Raw genomic sequence first — 26,436 nt, 5'->3', positions numbered from 1 at the left:
ACTTTTGCAAGCCGTAAACTCGCTGATTCACGGCAACGTCGGCCACCGAATCACCACCAAAACTCGCGCCGGACACATTATCAGCACTTTCCCCAGTCTCAATTGTTTTACTGGTATTTTATGATGATCGAAATAATCAAAACACAAACATTGAACACCATGTTGATTCTATGATGCGTAGGCAAAATACTGTCCTTGGCACCTACCTGGTTTGCATTTAACAGTAAACAGGGAATGTTATATTTCGAAATTTTGGTTCATGAAACGTTATTCACTAGATGTGTGTTGCTGCGTGCGGCGTCATCGTACGCTACGTCGTGGTCTGGGTTCGAATTTGTTCCGCGTCCGGTCATGCCAAACTGACTCCGCTTCCTTCTCCGCTTCCTTCTCCGCTTCCTTCTCCGCTTCCTTCTCCGCTTCCTTCTCCGCTTCCTTCTCCGCTTCCTTCTCCGCTTCCTTCTCCGCTTCCTTCTCCGCTTCCTTCTCCGCTTCCTTCTCCGCTTCCTTCTCCGCTTCCTTCTCCGCTTCCTTCTCCGCTTCCTTCTCCGCTTCCTTCTCCGCTTCCTTCTCCGCTTCCTTCTCCGCTTCCTTCTCCGCTTCCTTCTCCGCTTCCTTCTCCGCTTCCTTCTCCGCTTCCTTCTCCGCTTCCTTCTCCGCTTCCTTCTCCGCTTCCTTCTCCGCTTCCTTCTCCGCTTCCTTCTCCGCTTCCTTCTCCGCTTCCTTCTCCGCTTCCTTCTCCGCTTCCTTCTCCGCTTCCTTCTCCGCTTCCTTCTCCGCTTCCTTCTCCGCTTCCTTCTCCGCTTCCTTCTCCGCTTCCTTCTCCGCTTCCTTCTCCGCTTCCTTCTCCGCTTCCTTCTCCGCTTCCTTCTCCGCTGCCTTCTCCGCTTCCTTCTCCGCTTCCTTCTCCGCTTCCTTCTCCGCTTCCTTCTCCGCTTCCTTCTCCGCTTCCTTCTTCGCTTCCTTAACCGCTTCCTTCTCCACTTCCTTAACCGCTTCCTTCTCCGCTTCCTTAACCGCTTCCTTCTCCACTTCCTTAACCGCTTCCTTCTCCGCTTCCAAAAGGCCACATTGTATTGGATTGTTACCTTATTGCTGGCTTCGCTTTGTCAAATCAAGTTTTTATGTGATTGGTGGTGCAGGTTTTGGTATCGGACAACCTTGCAGTACTAATGGTGTCATATTTTCTGCTGATGATACGTTTCTAGTAACTTCGGTCGTTCCCAGGCGTTTTTTGCTGATGCTTTCACAATTCATAGGGTTGTCACCCATTCTGAATTTGAGTGCTTTCAGACGATATGATTTGAGATGGTTCCATTGTCCTGAAACGTACTGCTTTTCAGTATAGTTTAACTTTGACAAGAAGAGGCAAAAAAAGAGCCAAAAAAGATATTCGGTCACGCACGAACAGGTGACTTACTCCGCTTGTCTTCGCTCACACAGCTGTAATTGAGGCATTTTTCCATAGAAAATGTGCGTTCAGTCATTCAAATCAAGGATTGGGTACCATCACGGAAGAATAAACATGCTGACTGAGTGCTCTGCTGTCAAAGACTTGTTTACTGCGCATTCATTCAGACTCTCACGAAGCAGTGAATGATGATGCGGATGGCTGTTCAAATTCATATGAAAATCACTCATTGAACCTGACTATTTCGCGCACTGGGTTCATGTTCCGACGACTAGATGAAAATGGATCATTTATTTATTTAGCTACTTCAACCTTGCCTAACTGTGTTGCTTTAATGAGGGTTTTGATGGAGAAAAGTCTTAGCAGTCTTAAAAACCTCATATCTTTTCCATTACATGTGCATAATACAAATGAAAACAGATTGCACATTAATACTAAATACAAGCAAAAAAAAGTCAATTCAGTAAAAATAAAGTTCATCCTGCGGCTGGCGTCTGCAAATCCCAAAACGGAAGTCTCAGGTGCAGTTTGTAACTGATACAGCTATTTACAATCGGTGTTTAATTTAGGTTGCAGATATGTCAAAAAAGGTCCTATTCCAGTGGTTTCATTGCCGTTGTGTCTACGTCATCATTTATCCTTTTAAGACTAGATATTTCCAACGATCAATCATTTATAAATAACAATACATGGAACATACGGTAAGAGCTGTCTACGTTTCATCCATTTATTGGATTCTGAAGCATCGTGTTAAAATCTTTGATTTAAATATACAGACCCGATGTTTCTTAATCATCTTTACCCTTAAATGCTGCACAGTAGGCTTGCTCGTTTTGATATATTTTGCGCATCTCTGATGTGCTGTATATATGTTGCACAATACAAGCAAAATGATAGGGGTATATCTATCATTTTTCAGGATACTTTCATGAACTGGCTGTGTGCAACCATGGACTTTTAAGAAAAAATATTTCACAAATGTCCATGAATTCCACGAGTTGTCGAACTCACTTAGCTTAGCTTAGGCTGATTGCGCATATCGATTGTTGCTGCTCCTTGATTGATCAGAATCAGTCCTTGCAATCAAGCGGGAGTAGGGAAGGAATATTAGGGTGACCTTTGCTGTTTTGGGGACACTGTTTACCTCTGCGTCTCCACAAAGGTCACAGAAGGGGAGATTGTGTTAGTAGGCTTGATTCTTTGGATCAGGATATACCTTGATTCATAAGTGATGCGATTTTAGTTTAGATAAAATGTAAAGATTTTCGAAATTGACGATAATAAGATTTGCGATCTTTTGATGGCTGATGGGAAAATTATGCGACCCTATCGACTCAGTAATGCAAACGGTTGGATCAGACAATCAAGCCCCTTACATTACAAAAAACCATTACCAACGACGATTGTTCATACCCGGTGACAAATGGAAGGATATCCCACATAAAGCATATGGGAAAGTCGGTAAAGATGGACCCAGCAGGAAAGATAGCCACTTGCTGCTTAAAATCTTAAAATCTTTTTTTTTTTAATAAATGTAGCCAGCACTGCATACTCTTAACATGAACAAACCCTTAAATTTCATCTTTGTTAAAATGTTGAAGATCTCGATTTATTCTAAACATATTTTTTGATTTAAAGCAATTGCTGTCCATCTCTCCTGCAGTGTCCGTTTTTACCGACTGTCCTCTATGTCATATTTTACCAATCAATTTTTCGCACTGTATACATATATGGATCTAGTGATAGTCTATATAATTCTTCTTTCAGGTAACATTTTTTTAAATTGGAGAACTGTTCGGTAAAATTTTGAAAATCTTTAAAAAATTCAAAAATTCGTAACTTTAATCCAAATTTGTGCAGGAAGCTTCTGTTGATACTATTTGTTGATGAAAAAGATGATGCACATTAAGTAACAAACAACGGTCACTTGAAATTTTACCGACTTTTTCAGCAATTCTAAAACACAGGAAGATTTTCTGACTCCAGTAAAATAATCTAAATGTGTACGTACCGGTGATGACAACGACTACCACCAGGACTGCCACGCAAAATGTGCCTCGGAGGAACAACGATGCACAGCACATCCTCTTTCAAGAGAAGCACAAAGCAGACCCATAGATTCCATGAGTTGTCTTACTCACTTATTGGTTAAATAAGCATACAGGTGTCTTCAGTACCATGTCACTATCGTCGGATGAGAAAACAATTATAGTGATTTTCTTCAAAATCTTATCGACTTTTTTGACAGAACGTGACAGCGTTGTGAACATTGCAATTACTAGCTTATTTATTGATGTTACTTGTACCGCGGAAATCTTAAAAATATATTAAATCTACCGATTGCATACTGTTGCTTGCATACATTCATCTAAATCTGTTAGAAATTTTGATTTCAAAACCGTGTGAGAATTATTCTCACGAGCGGTTGATCATTGGAAAATGACAAGAAAGCTCATGACATGTAGTATCGTCTCGTGATAGGGAGAGGTCCTGTTTTCTCATGATATTCACCAGTTCTTCACAATAATAAGAACCATCTATTAACATAAACTGATAGCTTGAGACACCACCGCATGGATGGTGACATTTTCAGAATTTTCTTCGAAAATCAGTGAATTCATTAAAAAAAGTTTTACGTTCAGTGCATTCACATTAAAAAAAGTATGAACTTACATGGTTATTAACGAAAATATTCAAAAAGATTGGAAAAAAAGTCATTTCACCATATATTTCATGTTTTCCAAACAACTTGAAAACATTAGACTATATGCAGTTGAGTATTGAACTATCTAGTAATGTTAATAGATGGGCCTCATTATTGTGAGAAACTTCGCTCAAGACTCCAAGTCACGAAAATGTTTCGCTTCGGAGTTATCAATTTTGACCCGCTATATTGCATTCAAGGTCCACTCTAGCAGTTTACTTTTTATCAAAAGTTCTGCATTTTTGTATTCTATGCATTTACATATGAAAAAAAAACATAGGATTATAAAAATATTGAAAAAGAATTAGAATTTTTATTTTTACAAATTTTTGTCGTCTTTCAAATAATCTCGAAAACAGTAGGCTGTGTAATTTTGGCTTCTTTAGAAAAGTTGTTATTATTATAAGATAAACAGCTTTGTCAAGTCTCTGGATCTCTCTCGAGATGACTGATGGTGTGTGGCTACTAGAACGAAATACAAAAAGCGTGGCTTCGGTTGGGACAATGATGAGAGGACAGATACTTAGATTGACATACGGACAAACAAACACTTCCATATTTTCAATTTTTAGTAATTTTATTTATCAAAGTTCGATGAAAGTAATGGCCACATGGAAGTTATCTTGATTTTTTGAAAAGGATTTTGTTTCGAGGGAAATTATAAGCATTTCCGTGACATAACGATAAATTCTGAAATTTTTAATGTTCAAAGATGCGTCAATCCCTGCACAGGCATAATTGTTCTTGTCATGACTTGACTTGTGGTTCTTAGTAATTCTCAGAAAAACAGTTAAAAAGAAAAATAGAGAAAAACAGTAAAGCTAAAACGAACATATTGGGAATACCCAGGTCTCACATGGTGCTGATTGAAAGCGAAACCATTATTATTCATTCACACCTGAGGAGCTACACAATCCGGGTACCAATGCTTTGACTCTGACGAAACATCGACTCAGGTCTCGTACGCGCAAAAGAAAGTGTCCTTCAGAATATTAATCACCAACGCGCGTGGAACGACGACCGGAATATGATTCACTTGTCGTAAGAAACAAACAAACGGAAATCGATTGCATAATGCATGCGATTGTAACCGTTTTGGTGTCAAGTGATTCAGGCGGCAGTCACTGCAAGATGATCATCAATCGTAAAACTTGAGACTGGTCAGGAACAGCTCGTCATAAGTTTGGGAATTCCATGAACTTATTGTGAGAATGATAGTAATTGAGCTTATGCAGACAGCGGCAATGAATGACAAATTCAAATAGTTCCATTGTTACTTAGTAGATTGTATTGTCCCACATGCTCACATGTCTACTAGCTTAACAATGCTCTTTTGGGCCATTACAGCAATACCTGCTTACTAAATCGTATTTTGCAGACCATATGATAAAAGCGAAAGCGCCACTAATTCACTTTCCTTGATGGGAATTATTTTTCACATTTCATTCCAAATTGCTATTACGGAGCTGATAATTGACGGGACCCTTTCAGAGTATATGTTCATATATATGAAACATCACAACACGGTGCCGCGGCACAACATAACAACATTAGTGCGCTAATAAAGGAGGAAACAATGCAAGACGATGTAAACTTTTCTTTTCAATCCACAAAAGGTGAAAAAAGCATCTCCACAACAAAACTGTCATAAAAAGCTTTAACTTTTCCGCTTCTATTCGAGATTGAACACAGAAAGACGCTTTTCACCTTCAAATACACAACACACACGTGCGTGCGGATCAGAGCAGTAGCATCAGTGACGACTGCGACGCTTGATTGAAATCGGAAAGAAATTATCCGACCTGGATCGAATCCGACGAGCATATAGGTATCTCATGCAACACAGTAGCTACTGCTGCATGCATATATCATGAGGACGTAGACAGACAGACAATGAATGATTGTCTGCTACTCTGGACCGGACGCAATATCTGATCTGTGTCGACGAATCGAAACGACGTCGCGCACGCAGGTTAAAGTCGTGCGAAACACTGTGATATAAATGTGTAGGATCTACCTCTAGGAAGAAAGTAGAAAAGATATCAAATCTTATCGATTGTTAAGAGACACATAGTCGACACTTTCCTGCCGGATGGCCCCAGCTTCCGCTGCGAGTTAAGTTGTTTGTTTACTTTTACTATCGCAACGGCATAAATGGTGTCTCCCTCTCATAAACTTGGCGTGGTTAATTTTATGTCCACGTTGTTGCCCAATGCAGCTGCATGCTGAGCTATTGAAAAATGGGCTAACCTCCAAATTATACGGTTGTTGGTCAAATTGGACCGGGTCGTTATTTTCTCCCAAATTCGATTTTATGGTAAGATTTTTACACTCGTAAAGCAATAAAACTGACACGTTGGGATGTTTACGTTAGGCCGAGCATTGATGTGATCGTGAGTGATATCATACCGCGTAGAGATGGGTATTTCGTGTGTTGGAAATCAATAAAGAGGTGGTTTCAATTATGTTACCTTAATTTGCCGACTCTCTTAAACATTTTTTCTTGTTTTATTTAAAGTCTGTCTCTGTTGATGATTAATCACTGACGGCAATCGAGTGCCAGTGAGGTGACTTCGACACTTGGAACCTATCGAACTCATCAACACACATGGCCTGGAACTAAAGGTTTTACTTCCCTTCCGAAGGAAGACGTGACCAGAGATTTTTTTTATATCTCTATTAAGGAGACTTTCAGCCCTGGGCTGGTTCGCCTCCGGTATAGGACCAGCGATTTATTCGCCGCAGAAAAATCCCATTGACCTCGGCTGGGATTGAGCTCAGACACACTGAGATAAGAACTCTGCTATACTTGATACAATGACCAATGGGTTTCTTTTGAGATACTCATGACGTCTCATAAAATTAAGTTATCCATCATATTGAAACTATTTTCTGATTGTGCTTTAGGAGCAGCAAACAAATTGAACCATTTAACATTTTTCTCCAGATAGAGCATCCAATCCCAAGATAGAGTTGATTTCATGCGTCCAGATTCAAAGTTCTAAGTTTCCAGGCGAAAAGCATCATAATTGTTTTTAATATCTTTGTGAAATAAGTTAGACATCCTATATAAAACTATATACCATATCAACGAAATTACCCTAAGCTACACTATGGGATCAATGTTTCCAATTCAGAAAAACCGCAGAGAGTTAATTCAATCATTATATTCTACTATCAAAGTCCCCCGCATTATCAAAGATACCCCGTCTTACGGTAATCAAAACAAATAAAAAATGCAGTTGATTGGTTTTCAACAAATCGTAGGATAATGAGGGAATATAGTTGACATAAATAACGTGAAATTATATCAAATCGGCTACATTACTGGCGTATCTGTGGCCCATGCGACAAGTTCTTTGCTTAAAAATAACTTGTTGGCATGAGTCTGAAAAGGAGGTAAGTCCTCTATACTCTATATAGGTATAGAATTTATTATAGATTGTAAAAAAAACATGAATAATATAGTTAGTTTGTTTTATTGTCCAAGGCTTGTTAATGTAATGAATCAATTTTTCATTTTTAAGAATATATAGGCAAGGTTGCAAAGACTCATTTCAGCTAAAATAATGTTTTTCGGAATAATAAAACCAAAAGATGGTATGATGGCATGTTTTACTTGTAACTTACAAGAAGAGGTTACAAAGTATGCGTTGGAAACATAAAACCTGTAAATTTTGCTTTCTATGAGTCACAATCAGCGATTTGCTGATCGCTGAGTGAGTGAGTGAGTGAGTGAGTGAGTGAGTTTGTGAAAAATCGCTGACTGTGACTCTCATGAAGTGAAATAAACAGGTTTAATATGTCAAACACATTCTTTGCAACCTCTTCTTGTATCCTACCAATTCAAAATTTGATCATGGCATCTAATTATTTCATAATTTAGAAAAACATTGTTTTAGCTGAAATGAGTCTTTGCAACCTTGTATATAGGTATGATAGAAATAAAGAGTCGTGCTGAATGCATATGATAAAATATACCTGTACAAGAATGAATCCGGTGTGTGCAGTGAATGCAGAAGTCATAGGCTCAGTAGGTTTGCCGCCCACCAGGTACCTTACACATTTTCACTTCGAAAAAACAGCTTCTTTATTCGAGTTATTATTAACAGCAGATAAAGTTAGTAATTATACATGCGTTACGGGCTGCTAACGCCTCAAATGTGATCCTAATGATCTCTGAGAAATGCAACGCCGCTTCAAGGGTGATGTAAACGATGGAATGATGTTGGAATGGAAAACCGTCCATCTCGAGTAAAATAGAGAAAGATGTAATCATGTACGATAGGAACAATTTAATACCCATTAACGAGCACACATTAGCTACAGTTTCGATTTCATTTGGATTTTTTTGATGCACGCACAATGCGGAGCAAATGCATAAGTGATCACGCTTTGTGCCGCCAGCAATGGCTAGGTACGATGATAGTTTTCCTAGCGGCACCTTTTATTTTTCTTCGTAGCCCCAGGGGATACTTGATCATTATGGAGACCAACCCGTGTGTACTTATGAAGCTTTCGAAATTGCAAAAAAAAAAACATGTTTTGCATTTTTAGTTCCACCCAACTGCTGCGGCGCACCGATATTCTAATGAATTAACCAATAGAATTAAACCGAAAAGCAATCTTAATTCAATTTTCTCACAATCGATGCCCACCTGAATATTGTCGATCAGTTAACATCTTTTCAATGCTTTCATGCCCCCAGAAAAATCAAACACAGTTTGAACATTCAACACTGAGGTCTATGATTTTAATAATGCTCCCTCATGAATCCACCAACAGGCATCCCACAGGTCTTCCAATTGCAAAGCCACACTCTGTTCATTTCATCTAAATTTAATACTCCGTAAAGCGCTTTCAAAGTACATTACGTCTACTTTATTATTTTATTACATTGAACGAAATCTGCCGATTCGCAATTGTTAGTCTCGCGGAGGCATTTTGAATCTGAGGAACCATAACTTCCCGAAGTTGCTTGAAGCAACGCTCATCAAAAGAAAGAAAAAATGGGCAGTGAGTCTTCTTTTCTTCTGATTCGCATGCGTTTCAACGCAAAACTGTGGACGGGCAAAATAGCCGATGCCCGTAGCCGTGGTCTTATCAATAAAGTCGGTGAGCATAATAAGGAAAATTTATTTCACTTTCATTCGGAGAAAACGATTATGCCTGGCTTAAAAAAGTTTCACCACATTTTGGATAATGGCTCATAAAGAACCTTCGGGTAAACAATGGCGGTATTTTAACGAACGGAAATTCTGCGTCTGCCTTTTCGATGGTCGATTACGCAGATGAAAGTGAACTTCAGACCAGTAGGTATTCAAGAGGTTATCAGTGCAGCAACATTCAAACGAGCCTCCATTGGAGTTGGTGAACTTTCTTTGGTTGTTAGAGTAACCCCGAAATACTACATTTTGTCATGGAAACAGTTTGGGTGAGCCAGTAACAGTGGAACTAATGTAATTTTTATTGAAAATATACGGTTTAACCGGTTAATGGCTGGTAGAAGTCGGGTTGGTTAAGATTTTTAGTTTATGAAGCTATGAAGTTACACGAATTCTAATAGATCGGATCGAATGAAGCGAAATAAATTCTTTGAATCTTCTAGGCGAACAGTTTCTAGGTTTCATTAGGTTGCACACAATCAGCACCGTATTCAGCAGGTGGCGAAAGTGGTATTTGCCATATTAAAAATTCTAAGAGGCGGATACTTGCTTGGATTTGACAAAACTAAATAGAGATTGAAAATTAATTTAGGCATAACCAATTTCTGTTGACAATCGTTTGATCGATAATTTCAGTAATGTAGGAATATTAGAGCTTGCTCACAATAAATCTTAAAAATACTAACAGAGAAGAACGCCATTCGTAAAATGTTATAAATTCCTTATGTTAGCAATCGATATCGAGGACGTAAAATGCTTTCACCAAGTAGATATGACGCAGACACTTGATAAGTCAAACCCGTAATCACTGCTATACTCCGCTTGTTTCACTGTCTTCGTTCACAAATAAGAATTAGGAAGCGATAATAATGAAAGTTTTCGAATTAGGCAATAAACGTCTATAATTCAAGCGAGAATATGAATCTCCAGATAACAGTAGACAGAAACGTGACTGTTATTTACTACAGTCATATATTAAAAGTATGGCAACCACCATAGAGTTTCTGCAATTATTCATAGAACAGCCCTTAAGTCTCGAAACTACTCTGAAGTTTACGTAATCTGCTTAAAAACATGTACAACTACCCTACCCACTGTAGCTACTATACAAAGAAATATAGAAAACAATGTAGTATCTCGAATACCTCCGTCAAGCAAACTGTGCGTTATATTTATTTTCATCCCCGTACCTATCACGACGATCATAAACACAACGTAGGAATCCCGCCCGTGCGCGATCAGATCTCTTTCCTGATGTTCTCAGAGCTTCTCTTGAGTTCTCTCAATTCTCCTGAAGTTCTTCGTACGGTTATGTATTGAATGCAACTATCCTGAACACTTTTAAACTTCTCTGAAGTTCTCTGAAGTTCTCTGAACTTCTGTGAAGTTTCCGAAATATTACTTACGTTTTAAGTTCTTTTCACATTCCTGAAAATCGAGGAGCTTCTTAAGGGATATTGAAATTTACCGGCAGTTAATGGATCGGTCTTGAATTTATTGAAAGCCACCTTTACCGATGTGGACTTTCATTAAATATTTGGAACTTCCCTGAAATCATTAGAACCACCCTGAAAGCTTCTTAAGATCTCTAGACCTAGGTTCTTTCAACTAATTGGAACTTCTTTTAAGATTCAACAATTTTGCTCAAGTTCACTCTATTTCTCTGAATTAGATGACTTAAATAAATTATCTGGATATCCCTGAAGTTATTAAAACTACTTCAAAGTTCCAGCAGTTTTACAGAAGCTAATAGAACCGCCTTGAAGTCCATGAAGCTTCTCTGAAGTTCCCAGAATGTTCCAATGAATGCTTTCGGAAGTTCTCTTATGTTCCCGCAGTTTATTTTTATGAAACTTCCCAAAAATTCTCGGCATTTACTGTCATTCCTAATAATTCCTTTAAAGATCCCACAATTTTTGTGGTAGTTAATGGGACTACCCTAAAGATCTCTAATCTCCAAATTTCCTGGAATTGCAGTGAAATTAATGGAACTTCCCTAAAGATTTGTAAACTTCCCAGAAGTTCTCTGGACTTTCGTAAATTTCTTGGATCTTCTATAAAATTTCCAAAAAATTTCATAATTATACTAAACTTCCTTGATGTTCTTTGGAATATCCGTACATTTTTGGAACTTGAATGTTTTCGATATTTTCCGGAAATCAATGGAACTGTTCTAGACTTCTCGAAATTTTCCTAAAGTTCTTGGAATCTCCCGCATTTTTTTTTAGATATTTCTGTAACTGATCTGAAGTTTTCAGAACTGGCCCATGGATTACTAATGAGTTTCTGCAGATTTCCGGAAGTTATTGAAATGCCTTGAATCACGGTGGTCTTCACTAAAAAAGTAAGAGGTTGCATCCAAGACATGACCGTAGGTTTGACTTAGGATTGCGAAAGGTAAGGTGTCACAGCAAAAGTATAGTAAATATTAAGTTGATTTCTTAACTCGTTATCAGTGAGCTCTGTCGGTGTCCATGTAGCCAATCCTGGACGATGTGTCTTGGATACAAGCTCTTACTTGATGTCTTTAGTCAACTCTTTTATCAGTCATTTGTTGTCCCAAAAAGGGACGGATGGGTTGAAAGCTTGGAATCCAGTTTAGAACGAGTTCTTCGAGATGATAGCGGTGATCATGCCACCTGGATCGATTGGTGAACAGTTTGGTGACCACTTGTCGTGATGGTCGAGCGTTTTACATAGATAAGGCTGGCGAGCTGTATGTTGTTTGGAACGGTGACGCGCTTGGCATAGATGACCCACAGCGGCTCACGACGAGCAACTGAAATCCGATCAGTAGTGGTGCTTCTTCTACTTAAGCTCGCGCTTGCGGGTAGTCTTTCGTCGTGTACTGGAGAGCAATCTACGACACAGGCGCCGAAAGCACTGCGGCTGCCGCTGATGATTACCACTGGACACCACCACTCACCACACCCGGTGATTGAATAAACACCGTTCGTTGAGACCGGAGTGAATTTGATTTTTATATCTGTGTTAGAAAAAGCAATCGGTGATAATTTTCATTATTATTGCAACAGTTGCACATTCGTGCAATTTTCAATAGTGACCTTTTGAAAATTGATAGTGTTCATTTTAACAGATTCGTAGATTTTTTCCTTTGGTTTGCTTTTTCGTCGATCTTGTTTTCCGTGCTGAGCACCAATGCTACCGACGTGCCAGGAAGGCAGCTCTCCCACACCTGGACCCTACCTATCGACCCATCAACTCATGAACCGGGGACCAACGGCTTTACTTCCCATCCGAAGGAAGGCGTGATCAGAGATGTTATGCCTCAGAACATCCCGTCGGCGGCGACTGGGATTGAACCCAGGCCTGCTTGGGTGAGAGGTAATCACGCTTACCACTACACCACCGGCGCCGTTCACAGATTCGTAGATGACATTCCAATCGATTGGCTTGTTTAGAATTAATATCCATCCGCTATTGACAGAGTAATAAGTGGTCAAAACCTGACCACTTTTCGTAACGCGGTCGATTTTGATTTTTTTTAAATTGAACTCCCAATATGTTGCTGAAAGACGTAATCCTACGTCAAAAGAATGTTCCCGAAAACTGTCCTGAAGCAAGTGGGCCGTTCCCTGGCGTGTACACTAGCACTAGGTAGTGAAACAAATTTAAACTTATGGGTCATTCCACGCAAAATGATCACGGCACGTGCAATCGACTTTCTCCATCAAAGTTGAAATATACTCATTTTGGGTAAAAATATTGAAAATTAAGTTGATTGTGCAGGTTGGACCACACTTCTGATCAGTCGCCCATCCATCTTTTAATTTTTTTCTAATACATGCTCTTTTCAAACTTCGATATCTCTGTGACAAATTGAGATACACAAAATAATAGCGACTGTTTTCAGCGTGGAATTTTAAAGATATTTGAAAAAATACTTCCTATTTTTGGCTTTGTTGCCAGCTATGTTATTTTAGAAAAAGTAATAAAAATGCATTTTCACAAAATAATGTAATATATTTTGTAAGATAAAATTTAGCATGGAGATATCAACGTTTGAAAATGGCATGTTTTAGAAAATTTTGAAAAGAGAGATAGGCGCCAGATCAGAGTGTTGGTACATCCAACACAGTCAAATGAATTGTCAATATTTTGACCCAAAATTAGTAAATTCGATTAATTTTGGATCAAATCCTGCAGATTTTGCAATGTTTCGTGACAAGAACACATTCTATAATGTATTCGCCGGAAGGTTTTTTAAAATGATTTTGTAATTATTATATGTCAGCTTATTTTCCGATTGTTTTCTTAAATGCATTGCGTCGTGCAAATCATCTCGTGATGGTATTATACAAAAATATGCATTCTGGAAAAACTTGCTTGTACAAGTCCATTGCAAGAACTACCATTAGATTTGTTGCATGAAACATATGCAGATGGTGTAATAAATCCAACCTTACATTGCATGTAAGAAAAATTTGTTTTGATTGTAGCATAATTTTCATATTTATAACAATTATTTGTACACGAGCATAAAAAAGTGTATGGAAATTAAAATCATTTTCTCGTTAAAAATTCACACATTACTCAATTTTGCTCATACCTGAAACTTAGATTGTGAATAACTTATTCCAAGAACGCAAATCGATTTGACTTCCGTGCAAAAAGTATTAACCATTTAGTATTGAGCTTTAAGATAATGCATATTTTCTTTTCGCTTCCAATACACTTTCCCATCTTCTTCTACCTGTCTTTGACGCTCTTAAGTGAGCATTCGCCTGCTTTTAACTTATTATTCTTGAAGCACTTCCACATTTCTATTGAGAGCTTTCTATGTCAACGAATGCATGATTTTGTATATTGTGTGGTAGCACAATGGTACTCCATGCCAAGCGGAGTCGATAAAATTTCGAACCTGAAAAATTTCCTAGACCGGACTGGGAATCGAACCCGCAACCTTTGGCTTGGTAATATCACATCTTAACTGAATAGGCGATATGAGGCTCCACTTTCCCACACTAAGATTAAAATTCTCCCGCAAATCCAAATCGCATCCAAATTCATTGAAATTTGGCACAGTTGTTGGGAACCTCAATACAAATCGATAAAGCAGGGGGAACAGGGACTCACCCTAATGTGCACGTTGCTCTATTGAACTTCACGGACTCTTAAGGATTTTCTAGACATTGATAAAGACATCATTGAGCCTCTAAAACTTGTTTAATGATTCATTTAGGCACACACCAATACATTTTTGTCAAACAATGTAAAGACTGTTCATTAATGAAAATAGACACCTGTTTCTCAAAGAAAAAATATATATTTTCGAAAAAATTCATAAGTTTACTTTATATAAATGAAAATCAACATACATATATGACCGATTTCACGTGAGTTTGAATGTTTACTTCTCATTTCTGAAGAACTCTCGAACTTTTCTCTTGATGCCGCCCATTAGATTCTGCACAACTTTTTTCTTAACTTTTCGTTGTGCTGCAGACCAAATTTTCTTGAAGAAGTCAACAGAGCTTGCTTCTCTTCCATCTTTCTTAAGATGCCATTTAATTATTGCCCAGTATTTTTCGATAGGACTCAGTTCAGGGCAGTTTTGAGATTTTGGAATTTTTCGACAAAATCGATTTTTTCCTTCTTGAGCATCTCCAACGTCGTTCATCAAAATGCACCGGTTCGTCTTTTGAAGGAGAACGTCATACAAGTTCCGTGGCCGTATTTTTGAAGAAGCTTTCTGTAAATCCGTCCTTTTGGGTGCTTTTTGCTTCTTGTAGGTTCTGATATTGTTACGTTTTTTTTTCATATACTGCACAGTTCCGAAGCTAATGTCAAATTTTTTCGGCAATTTTACTGCTGCCAGCTCCTTTTTCTGGTCCGATGCCACCTTTTTATGCCCAGATTTTAGTAAATCTTCAAAAGAACACGCTTCTCCAAACTTCTTAACAATCTTGAACACTGTAGATTTACTGCACTTCTCGCTTTTTGACAATTCTCGAAACGATAACTTTTCGGAAAACCATTTGTGCAGAATTAATATGCGAGTTGATAAGGTGATCGGACCCGTCGTTCGAAATTTCTCACTTTTTATTTTTATTTTTCAGGTGTGTGTTGCCAATTTTTGAATACGTTTTCACCCTAAACCAATGATAAAAAGGTATCCACTTTCTTTAATGAACAGTCCTTAGAATTAGCAAGAACGTGACCCCATATTGCATTTCATCGGTATCATCCTCCACCGCTGCTACAACTTTATCCATCAATGGTCTTCTCCATCTCATCCACCACTACCACATCATCACTATGTATTGCCCGTATCTCTTTCCTCTTTCGTTAATCGCACCACTTTCAATCGGTTTGGGCAGCGCATATTTGCTACTTTGCTTATTCGATCCACGGCTTGACATCCTGGCGAACTAATCGGTTTCGTATTAAACGATAATTATGTATATAATTTTAAATTTAGTATTTCATAATTGATATCCCCGGTACGGAAATGAAATTATATTTTTTCTACAAAATAAACCAATACTTTTAATAGTTCTAATATGTGTATAAGTTTTCATGAGATTATTCAGGTTATTAATAAGTATTCTTGACCATTTAAAATTCAATGAAGCTTCATATAGTTAAAATACCCGTATCATTGTTTCATTACTCTTACAACATGAATTTGTTTTTTTGTGCAGTGAAAAAGTGAAACCTCACATTCTTCAAAAACCCCAGTCCACAGTAAGGTCAGGGGCGCAATTACCGAGAGACATTGAAGCATCGGGCTTCTACCAGTTTGGTCGATATCAATGACCACTCTCATTTCTTCTACCTTCTTTTGTGCACCGTAAATATACACACACATTTATGTATTTGGCGGCATTGTTTAATCGTCACGCAACTTTCGGGTCAGGAATCTGCACTATCAGCGAGTGTAAAATACCTACTGACTTTAATTTCCCCTTTTGCCGATTTGTTTTCGATTTTTTCTCTTTCCATTCATTGTTGATACTGTTCCACTGCCTGGCTGAAGTGATCTGTGCCTTTTTTAATTTTCCAATTAGGTGCAGCAAAACATTGCAATTGTTTGTTGTGGTCGATTCAAGAGTATAAAAATTTTCTTTTCCATTTGCCTAAGCATCGAATCGGATCAACTCACATATCGGATGCCTGCCCATACGCTATATGCTGCACAGCATCACCACCCAGTCAACCGCGAGGTTCAAGTCGCGGGGAAAAATCGAAAGTTTTTTGTTGCTCTCCTCCCCCAAATGAAATCTGCAATCACATTTGTAATTAGAAGCAAATAAAGATTTAATACTTGCACTTTTATTTTCAGCTATTTTGCGTCCGCCTCTTTTGCACTTTTTTTTTGTGCTAAGTCAAGCAAGATACACCGGCGTGAGAGAGAGAAAATGTCATTAAAATCGAGTGAAAAATAGTGATAAAGAAGATTGGGAAAATGTGTAGTGAAGCTTGTGAAAAAGGTAATTATCTGCGCTTGCGTCGCGGGACGGTGTTTTATGGCAAAGCAAGCTCTCGTTACTTTACTTTTGAACCCATCTGAAAATGCCAATTTCAAGTTCAAACGAGATTGGCATTGCAAGTTAATCGGCGCTGAAAGTCACTTGCTACCATTTTGTAGGTCGGTGGCCGCATGGTCCGGGATGGTTCATTGGCTGCCTGGCGTCTCTAAATGTAGATTAGTGTATCTTCTTTGATTATTTTTGCACCAATTGCCAGATAAATACATTAAAATTAGCAGTCGAATGAGGAACAAGCAGTTTTCCTTTACTCAATTTGATTTGATTTAGAGAAAACCAATTTTAGTATGTTATGCCCCACCCACATATAGTTGAGTCTCCTAGGTCGATAGCGAAACACTTGTTTGGAAAACCCATCAAATGCATACAAGGCTTGAGCTGGGCAAACAATTTTTGAATGGTGCCTTCCAATCGATCAAATCAGCTGAAACTAGACTACCAATTTATGGGCAATCATCATAATCAGAACTGACCACCCACACCAAAATGGCCCATCCATCTTTTTCGATATTCAGTTATCCAATCAGCGTGACCCAGACTGAAAACAAGGGGTGCGTATCGGACTGAGAAGAAGACCTCACTCTGAAGTTATCCATCATTATCGAGTTTTGAAAAGTGAAAATTCGTCCAACAGGTACAGCATATATACATATTCCATATCGCTGAGCAGCGCATCAAACATCCGATCAGCCGGTAATCGAGAGTGAATGGAAAGTGAAAATCAACACTACTGTTCCGAACGATGGAAGTCATGCGCCATGTGCGCCAATATAAACGAAAAACATCTCTGGCCATTACACCTCGGTCAGATATGGATGAAAGAATCCAAAGCCCGAAAAAATGTCAACAAATTTCACTCGCTGATCTTGGAAAAGAGCAATTATTTTTCTACTCCACTTAACTCACTCTTTTGCTGTACCTACCTACCTCTACTGGCATTGGGCGTTTACATTATCATTATTATTGGCCCCAGGGTAGGAACGTCGGCTGGTCGATGAGCAAGTAAAAACGATGCCTTGGGAGTGACAATAATATTAATTGCTTTATAAAAAAATCGTTATTGCTTTAAAGTGACATGCCAATTTTGTTGGTATTGAAAGGGAAACGTTTATCCGCATGATTGCGAGAGTAAGTGAAATTCGTTGTAGTTGGCAGTGAGTGCGATTAATTGCGACAATTTGAGTGGTTCGAATTCTTCCGGAGAGATCATGCAATCGATTTTTTACGTCTTTATCGTCCTTATTCACGTTTATGCAGTTTCTGACTTTAATTCGTTTCGACGTGACAAGACGTCTGATGATATTCGGTAAATGTTGATGGTTTGTGAGCTATTTATTCCAAGAAATTCATACGGAGCGGAGTTTGGAGCATGATTCAGCACTTGGTTCATAGCAAATGTACCGTTAAGATGAAAAAGAAATATGCTGTTTTGCGTTTTTAATCATATGACACCATCCACGCACTTCTACCGCACGAAGGAATTAAAATTATAACTGAATATAATGGCCCATGCATTGATATGATAGATAATGTATCGAACTACAAGAAGGCACTTAAGTTATAAAAAAGGCATTGAAAAAATATTATGATAGTTCATCATGAAATAAGCATCACGAGCATGTACTATTTTGATTTTATGCACTTCTTTTATGAACGTAAGGTAATGGATATTTTTGGTCGCTATTGAAAATTTAGTCGATTGCTGAATTTATGTATGGTTCCAAATAAGGAACATTTAGGCTGACATTACATCCATTTCCCCTATTACCTAAAAAATAAGGAATGTGCCAATATAATTGAAGGGGTTATGTACAAGACACGACCGCATGGTTGACGTAGACTACGTTAAGCTGTTTAGTGAAATTCTCGTGCATTTATCTAGATATTGATTTTAAATACAGTGAAGTAACCTATGATTTCGGTCCTATGTACATATTCAGCAATTCCATAGCAAAACGATATATCCTGTGATCGTTGTGGGGACGTAGAAGTAAACGCGGTTCCAAAAACAACAAAGGTCATTGTAATATACCTCCCTACTCCACCTTTATTACAAGGATGTGGCCAGTGCGATTAATGTGTGTGTGTATTCAATCTAACCCCTACTGGCCAGCAGTGGCATTATGGAATAAAGTCATCTGCAATTTCTTGCTTGCAGATAGTTTTACTCCAAGAGTTAGAATATCTGGAGAGTCACGCCCATTCCTTTCACTCACAATAAGCCCCACATGTATGCATCACCGTTATCAAATGATTATTGGTATGACATACACACTTCCAGGCTCGAAAATATTCTTTTCAAACCTGACATGTATTTAGTTTAAGTTTGACTTTTAATTTATAAAGAATAATGGACCCGGTCTCACCATGTGCCTTGGAATCCCTTGTACTTTTTCTCTAGCGCTGCGTATTTAATTCTGTGCCTCACCGGCAATTTCTTTCCGTATGTAGATTGTTCTTGGTCGGTTCTGACATGATTCCGTCTTTTTCCAGGTTTTTCTTGTTTTCCGAGGGAGATAAATCCGTACCAATTTCCATTCCTGGTTCGATGTTGACTCCTTCCTTGCTGGTTGGTGTGGTCGGTCGCACATCCACCATCTGTCACTGTACTGTATTGCCATGGTCATCTGGGAAGAGCCTAGCCACTTAAGTCGCTGGTACACCGAGCACTCGAAATGAGCGCTTTGTACATCTTTGAATCAATGTACAGGGGCTGGATCATGTTTTGGAAGGGAGGGTCTATTTCTGAGCAAGTTTTTTTTTCGAAAATTTTTACATTGAAAAGTAATTTTCTGATTAAGTTGCCGTCAAAGGACGATGTGTTGAGAACAGCGTATATACTGTAAATAGAGAAAACAAAGCTATGTACACTGAACGAAAACTCCTCGTGAAAATTAAAAATATTTTTATATGAATAATTTAAGCTAAAATTTGCTCCAAAAACTACCGTTTGTTTCTGTATTTTCGATTGTAACTAAAGATAACTAAAGGGATTCTCTGTTAGGTCTACGGACTGTCCAGACATCCAACGCCTTTGTATTTCATCATCAAGTCTGCGATCTGGTACACACTAATCCAGGCCTCCACCGTTGGGTAAATTTTGAATTACAGAACTGTCCTGTACAAGTTTAAACATCAGTGACAATTTGAATTTGAAAATTTCACCGACTTGTTCTGATGTTCATAAATCCAGTTAAATCTACCGACTTCGGTAGAACTAGTTAACACAATAGGCGAATGTCTGGTCGAAGACGCCAATGATACTACGCTCCTAATGTTATGCAACATATGATTCTAGTTCTCGAAAATGTGTGGCTCCATTGTCACCGGGTTCACTGACCAAACATCCACCACCCATGGGATTCTCTGAGGTCTATGTCTGCCCATTCTAAAAGTGTGTAGAATAAACCATATGTGAGAAATCAATGCTTAAAAAGTTAATGTGAGATAACTGATTTTTTAGAGGTCACCCTAATTTTTTTTATGGCCGCTTTAACGTACTTGGGTTATTCGTGACTTGTCTGGGGGTGAGATTTGAACTCGTGACTTTGGCGTGAGAGGTATCGCCCCCTCACCCTAAGTTACCTTTATAAAACCAGTATAAATCGAGAACCATTCGAGATTGAAAATTTGTACCTTTAGCAAAGTTGATTTAAATAAATTTTTCTGCAAATTTCTAGCACAATGCGTCAACTGGAAAACACAAACAGGTATTTTTGGATGCTAATGAAAAATTATTAAATAATTCTATCCTTCGAAATTTATACATTGGCTCAATATTAGAGACACTTAGGCTGACATTAGGGACATTATCCCTATCCATCAACAGAATATTTCGTAATTTTATCAATATTTGACGTACTAAATGCCCAACAATGCACAACATTTTGACATATTTTAGGCAAAATTCCATCAAAGTTGCGTAATAATGCGCCGTGGTAGCTTTATTACATCTTTCCAATGCAACCATCTCTAAAATGTAAATTTTTACATTGTTTACATACAATTCAATCAACGTAATTTCTGTAATAAATTCAATGCACTTCAACCATGTCGAAGATACGAAGGTACCGTCGTATTTTTGATTCGGGGGGCTATTTTGGACACATTCAAATTTGTTGAATCAAATGAAGTAGATTAAAGATTCGATTTACTGTTTATCCACAACTTGCTGTATACTCGATCATAAAAATCGTCAGCAAACATCATTAAGCGCTTCTCAGAATTATGTGAAAAAGTTTAACAACGAGTTTTATTAAAGGTGTACCTTCTCATAAATTGGACACAAAATCGTTGTTGAAACTTGCAAAAACATTCGCAAGCTTCTCTCGGTAATCGATTATTATTTGTAACACCGGATCGTCTGGTATATTCCACGTGAAAATAGTTTATTGCAATGTTGTGGCCACCCAGCTAACAATTTTAGCTGCAACTCAGCTTATACAGGCAAAAATTAGCTGCATAAGGCATATTTTGGCAGTATAAGCTAATCTGCAGCTAAAATTGTTTGTTGGGCATGTTTTCGTTCGAACTCTATTTTCCATACAAAACAAAGGACGAGAACGAGAATACGGGTGAATATTACAGGCTAATAACGTCCTTGGTATGCTGGGGATACGCGCCACGTAAAAAAACCGTGTAAAAAACCGCGTAAATTCCGAAATCCACGTTAATTCCAAAAATCACCTAAATTCTAACCAATAGAGATTCTAACAAATTTCATTGTATTTTTTTAAGTGTAAAAATTCATGTTGTCTCACGTATCTTCAGCATTTTTACATTACATAAGATTACATGAAACATTAGGCGTAGTTACAAAGCGCTACGTAAACATTTACACTATCGTAAAAATACCAGGCCCCATTGAAATGTAATGAAGTTTACGCATTAAGGAGGGTTTACACACTTAAGATGCGCTACGTGAATATCGCTAATGTGTTTTTCCGCCGTTTTTATAAACAAGGTATTTAAAGATATCTCTTAGAAGCCCGATCGAGATTGGAAAATATCTGTGTGAATATGCTCGCGCGTGTCAGCAGAGTATTAGCCCGACTTGAGTACAAGTTTCTTTTTGTCGGATTGTCATGATGAACTAAAAAACACGTTAATAATGCAAACATAAATCTCGTCTGATATAAAAACAGCTTGAAGCAAATCGACTTCAATTAAACATGCTGATGTCATTTGAGTTAACTGTCCGTTTCCGTTCCACTTACACCCACATTGTGTTTGGGCCTTTAAAGTTGTACTATACATCATCAACAAATGCTAATGCACTGCTTGCCTCCAATTGCACAGCAAAAAATAAATTTTACACTTACTTCGAAGTGGATGCACATCCGCGAAAAAAAAACGCGTAAATTTCAAAATCCACGTAAAAAGCGACTCGGATACAAACGTGTCACTTTAGATTTAGGACTGAGTTTGTCAGTTGTGGAAACAGACTTCCCTACACGTTAACGCAAAAGTACCCATTCAATGAATTTTTTGTACTCATTTTTTGAATTAATTCTAAGTTGTCAAAAAATGGATATTTGTAAAAAAAAAAGAAAAGCGGGTACTTTTTATTCATTTGTGAAAATATAGTCTAGCCTCAAAAATGTGTTAAAAATATTCATTAAGATTTTAATTATAATATTGACAACATCTCGCGTATCAGGTAGAAATTTGTTTGGGGAATAATCAAGCAAATTAAGATATTCCAAAAAATCTGTCCCATTTCAGGATAGCGCAGATCTACGAAGACGAAACTGAAATTAACAAGCGAATGGTTCCGGATCCTCATTCGATGTTCGGCATCCGAACAGTAAACCGGAAGACCCATACGGAAGGACCACTGTGACTCGATAGGTCAACACTATTATTAACCAGATAACTTCTTTTCCTTATATAATAATATTATATATTATATATATTAATATTGAATATTGTAACAAGTCGGTTGATACTGAAGATGATGCCCGGTTTTGAGATGTCGGCAGTGGTTAAAGCAGAATTTGATCACCTGATTCGAAACCCAATAAACAGTATTAATCGTTTTAATTATTCGTATTGATTTATTTTTTCCATAAGGTTCTACTTGGTTTTATATTTGATGGCAGGATGCACCTCACGCAAAATTTTCAATAAAATGAGTACGTTTTACTCATGAACAAAAAATTCATCAAGAATAAAAAAAGACCCAATTTCTGAAGTATTCGTCGGTTATACTCATAGTAAAGTCGGTTATACTAATTTCATGAGTTGAGCCACTTTTCTCTAAAATGGGTAAAAATTTATTCATTAATGGGTACTTTAAAGTTAGCGTGTAGCTCATGTAATAAATCAAGATTTTTGAAACATGCTTACGTTACCCACTGCATTAGTACATCTAGTAGAAAATAATTACGTTACCCGCTGCTAAAAAATGATTACGTTACCCGTTACTCGTGACTTTCTGGACATAAGTGAAGTACATCGTTTTCGATGCGATATCACCAAATATGTTTTACTGTTTAAAGTTAATCCCGTCGAAACCAACTTCAAACTAGATATTTTGGGCTGAAATGAGGGAAAATGTCGCCTTCTAGTTTCTGATCGTGAATTGATAACAGTGGTCGATAATCTTGAAATAATTCGTACGATTAAATTCAAAACGTTGATTCAACTATAAATGGCAAAAAATTAATTTTGATATCACATCAAAGTGGATGCACTTCAATCGTGTCTGAAATATGGTGTAATATTACTTGCCAAAAAGGACAAATTTATCATTAATACAGTGCATGAACTGACATTACGCTGCTTTTACTGCATTTGTTTATTTTTGTGGCCATAAAAATTACATGAGATTTTCGACATGGTTGAAATGCATCTTCTTGGATGTAATATTAAAATTTATTTTTTGCTGTGTAAATTAATCTGGAACGAAATAATTTTCTTTTAAATTTTATTTTTTTTTTGAAGTTCTATCAAAACATTTTATCATTTTTTTTGAAAATCTAAACCATAATTTGAACAGTGATGGTTAAGATAGTTAGAGTGTTTAAGGGAAAGCTCCGAAAAAAAAATGAGTATCGATTTTTCTAAAATTATTGGGAAAAAATATCAAAAATATAAAAAAATCACATTTTTCTTGTTTTTTAAAGAAAATTCATGTGCAAAAATATTTTTTGTATTTATCATGGCACAAAGTTGGACTCAAAAACCACAAAACATCAACTTTTTGGTTTTGCTGAGAGTCCAATATTTTTTCATGATGAGATAGAAAAACTATATTTAAATGTAAATTTTCTCAAGAATCTAAGGAAGAAACTTATTTTCTTGGATTTTTTTTTAATTTTTTCCAATGTTTTTAGAAAAATAAAAACGTGCCGAAAATATTTTTTTATTTTCGGTGCGGTAATCTTTCCCTTAAGGGTATTGAGGTAAATAAATATTCGTAATCTGCATTAAAAATGGAACTGAAATCCAAAATTTCTTCAATTTTAGTGCACTGAAATTATTTTAAATAAGTGCGGTTACATTAGCAAAAATCAATATTTTTGCGTCTCTCGGTGGGACTTTGCATGGGAGCGAGCAGTCAGCTAATAGATTTAGCGTTACAAATTAAAAAACGAGACGATTGTCTATGGGATCGATAAAAATATCGTTGTGCCCAGAAAACGAAGCTATTTGAGATGATGTGTAAAAACCGGTATGCTTTTAGAAATTAATCTAGCTAATTGTTTCGAATGTAGTTTTATGTTACTTTAATTCTTGTCATTGCTACACTTTTAATTTTAGGCAATTTTTTGCTTGAACTCAATCTATCCGTCTTCTTTTTCTTATTTGGCTTTATTATTTCCCTAATGGGACTTTACGCCGACACTCAACTTATTGTTCTAGATGCACTTACACAGTTGTTAATTGAGAGCTTTCTAAGTCTGTACCAGTAAGCATTAGAACAATTGTGTGGCAAGTACAATCATATGCGGTGAAATTTTTCAACCCGAAGAATTCATATACCGAATCGGGCATCGAACCCAGTCACTTCCAGCATAGTTTTGCTTTAAAGCTATGCCTTTGTCGAGCTAAGAGCGGTCCCACCCAATCTATCCATAAGACTTGTTTTCAAAGGATTAAATTACCCAAGGAACACACATGTTCTATAACAGTTTATACTACCATTATATGGCTGGTTTTGGTTGTAGAAATATTTTCTCAACATAGTCCCTATTATCATAAACTACGTAGACAGTTTATTGGAGGGTGGCGTCTACGGTTCATACAAATAATAAAAAATATGGACTATTGTCTACGCGGGGAGATATGGGGTTTGAAACCTCTCAAAAACGGTCTACGTAGTTAATGAACAGCTCCATAGCATAGAGCGATGCTACTTGGGAATTCCAGTATAATTTGCTTTGATCCTATAAATGGGACAAATGTTGAGAAAATGAATTACATTGGAGAACTCGAGTTTATTGCCACTCGCATAAAATGGTTTTCCCATACTTTGCGCAATGCATGGAATAACGTAAATGATTCGAAAAATTACAGCTAATCGGAAATCACTTCAATGAAAAATATGCCCTATCGTGTAATGCATGAATCGATTCGCAGGTTCCCATTCTGACCGCACGTTGAAATTACCGCATAAAATGCATTCGTTGCATTGGAGCACATATACAAACATACACGCGATGGCTCCTCACGGCATCGAGATCAAGATTCAAATCAATTAGATACCGTTTCGAATATACCTACGTACATATTCACTCAATAGACACCATCCCAGCAGAAACACAGTAGCATTTGCAGTCTAGTCTCTCGAGCTTGAAGAGCAGCCGCAGCCTCAACGAACGAAGATGTAGGAAACGGGAAACTGGGAGAAATTTTCCTTCTCATTATCAATCGAGCCGAGAATTGCAAAAGAAAGAGAGAAAGCTTTTCTTCTAACGCATAGGCGCAAGATAGATAGGGTGATAAAAGTGGTGCTTCCCGGACGATGAAGACGACGACGACGACGGCGAGGTGCGTTCAACATCCGAGAGAAAAGGTCCATGCGGGAGAGTTGGAGAAAAAGTGACGAACCGGCTACATTCAGCTCACGCGAGCAGGGAAAGATGCGGATTCTCTCTATGTTGCTCTTTTTTGTTAGTTTCTCTTTTATTTCTCTTTGATCCACTGTTGTATCGTTATTTGCTTATTAGCTTTTCACATTTCTTCTCCCCTTATACCGTGTGTATCGCGTTATTATCTGTATTTTTTACCCATTCATTCTTCGCTACTTTGGTTCGCATTCAAGTTTTTCTTGTTTGTGCGGCGGTGGGGTAGGTAATTCTCTCGTAGTGTGCTCGCGGCCGAGGTTTACCTTTTACCTTGAAATCGTTAAGCCGCCCGCCGTTGTTGCTTGTGGCCGTTATAGCCGTCGCAGCCGCCGTTGTCGTCTTCGCGCGATGATGCATTATTACTTCCACCGCCGATGGTCTGTCTGCACTGGCGCTGCGGCCTTTCGATAACGTTACCATCATCTCGGACTCTCCATCAGTGGTCTCTTGACTGCGATCCGGTACAGTCGCGTGGTGCTCGTCGTTCTTCGACGTTTCGTTGGTGGTCCGCCTGAGACTTGGGAATCGTTGATCGGTTTCCGGTGCACTTTTTTTTTTGGCAATTTGAAGAAACTTT

The 26,436-nt window shown here is 37.8% G+C and overlaps 1 protein-coding gene across 1 annotated transcript; it reads right to left on the bottom strand.

Annotated features, from left to right (window-relative positions):
• Positions 1-300: 300 nt before the first annotated feature.
• On the bottom strand, positions 301-26,282 carry LOC135707380 (uncharacterized). The gene is made up of 2 exons (XM_065229189.1): positions 26,123-26,282; positions 301-1,052 (listed from the first exon to the last, which is right to left on the bottom strand). The coding sequence occupies exons 1-2, from the start codon at positions 26,280-26,282 to the stop codon at positions 301-303; spliced, it is 912 nt and encodes a 303-aa protein (XP_065085261.1).
• Positions 26,283-26,436: the final 154 nt, after the last annotated feature.

The sequence above is a fragment of the Ochlerotatus camptorhynchus genome, unplaced genomic scaffold (genome assembly GCF_037179485.1).
Source record: "Ochlerotatus camptorhynchus isolate MF236.1 unplaced genomic scaffold, CSIRO-AGI_Acam_v1.1 ptg000309l, whole genome shotgun sequence".
In the NCBI taxonomy this organism is placed as follows: domain Eukaryota; kingdom Metazoa; phylum Arthropoda; class Insecta; order Diptera; family Culicidae; genus Ochlerotatus; species Ochlerotatus camptorhynchus.
This window is presented reverse-complemented; position numbering and strand designations above follow the sequence as displayed.

Coding starts and splice junctions, on each gene's coding strand:
- LOC135707380 (XM_065229189.1), bottom strand. CDS start 26,282: ATGATGGTAACGTTATCGAAAGGCCGCAGCGCCAGTGCAGACAGACCA. Junction 1,053..26,122: donor TAACGATTTCAAGGTAAAAG/GTAAACCTCGGC, acceptor GCCTTTTGGAAG/CGGAGAAGGAAGCGGTTAAG.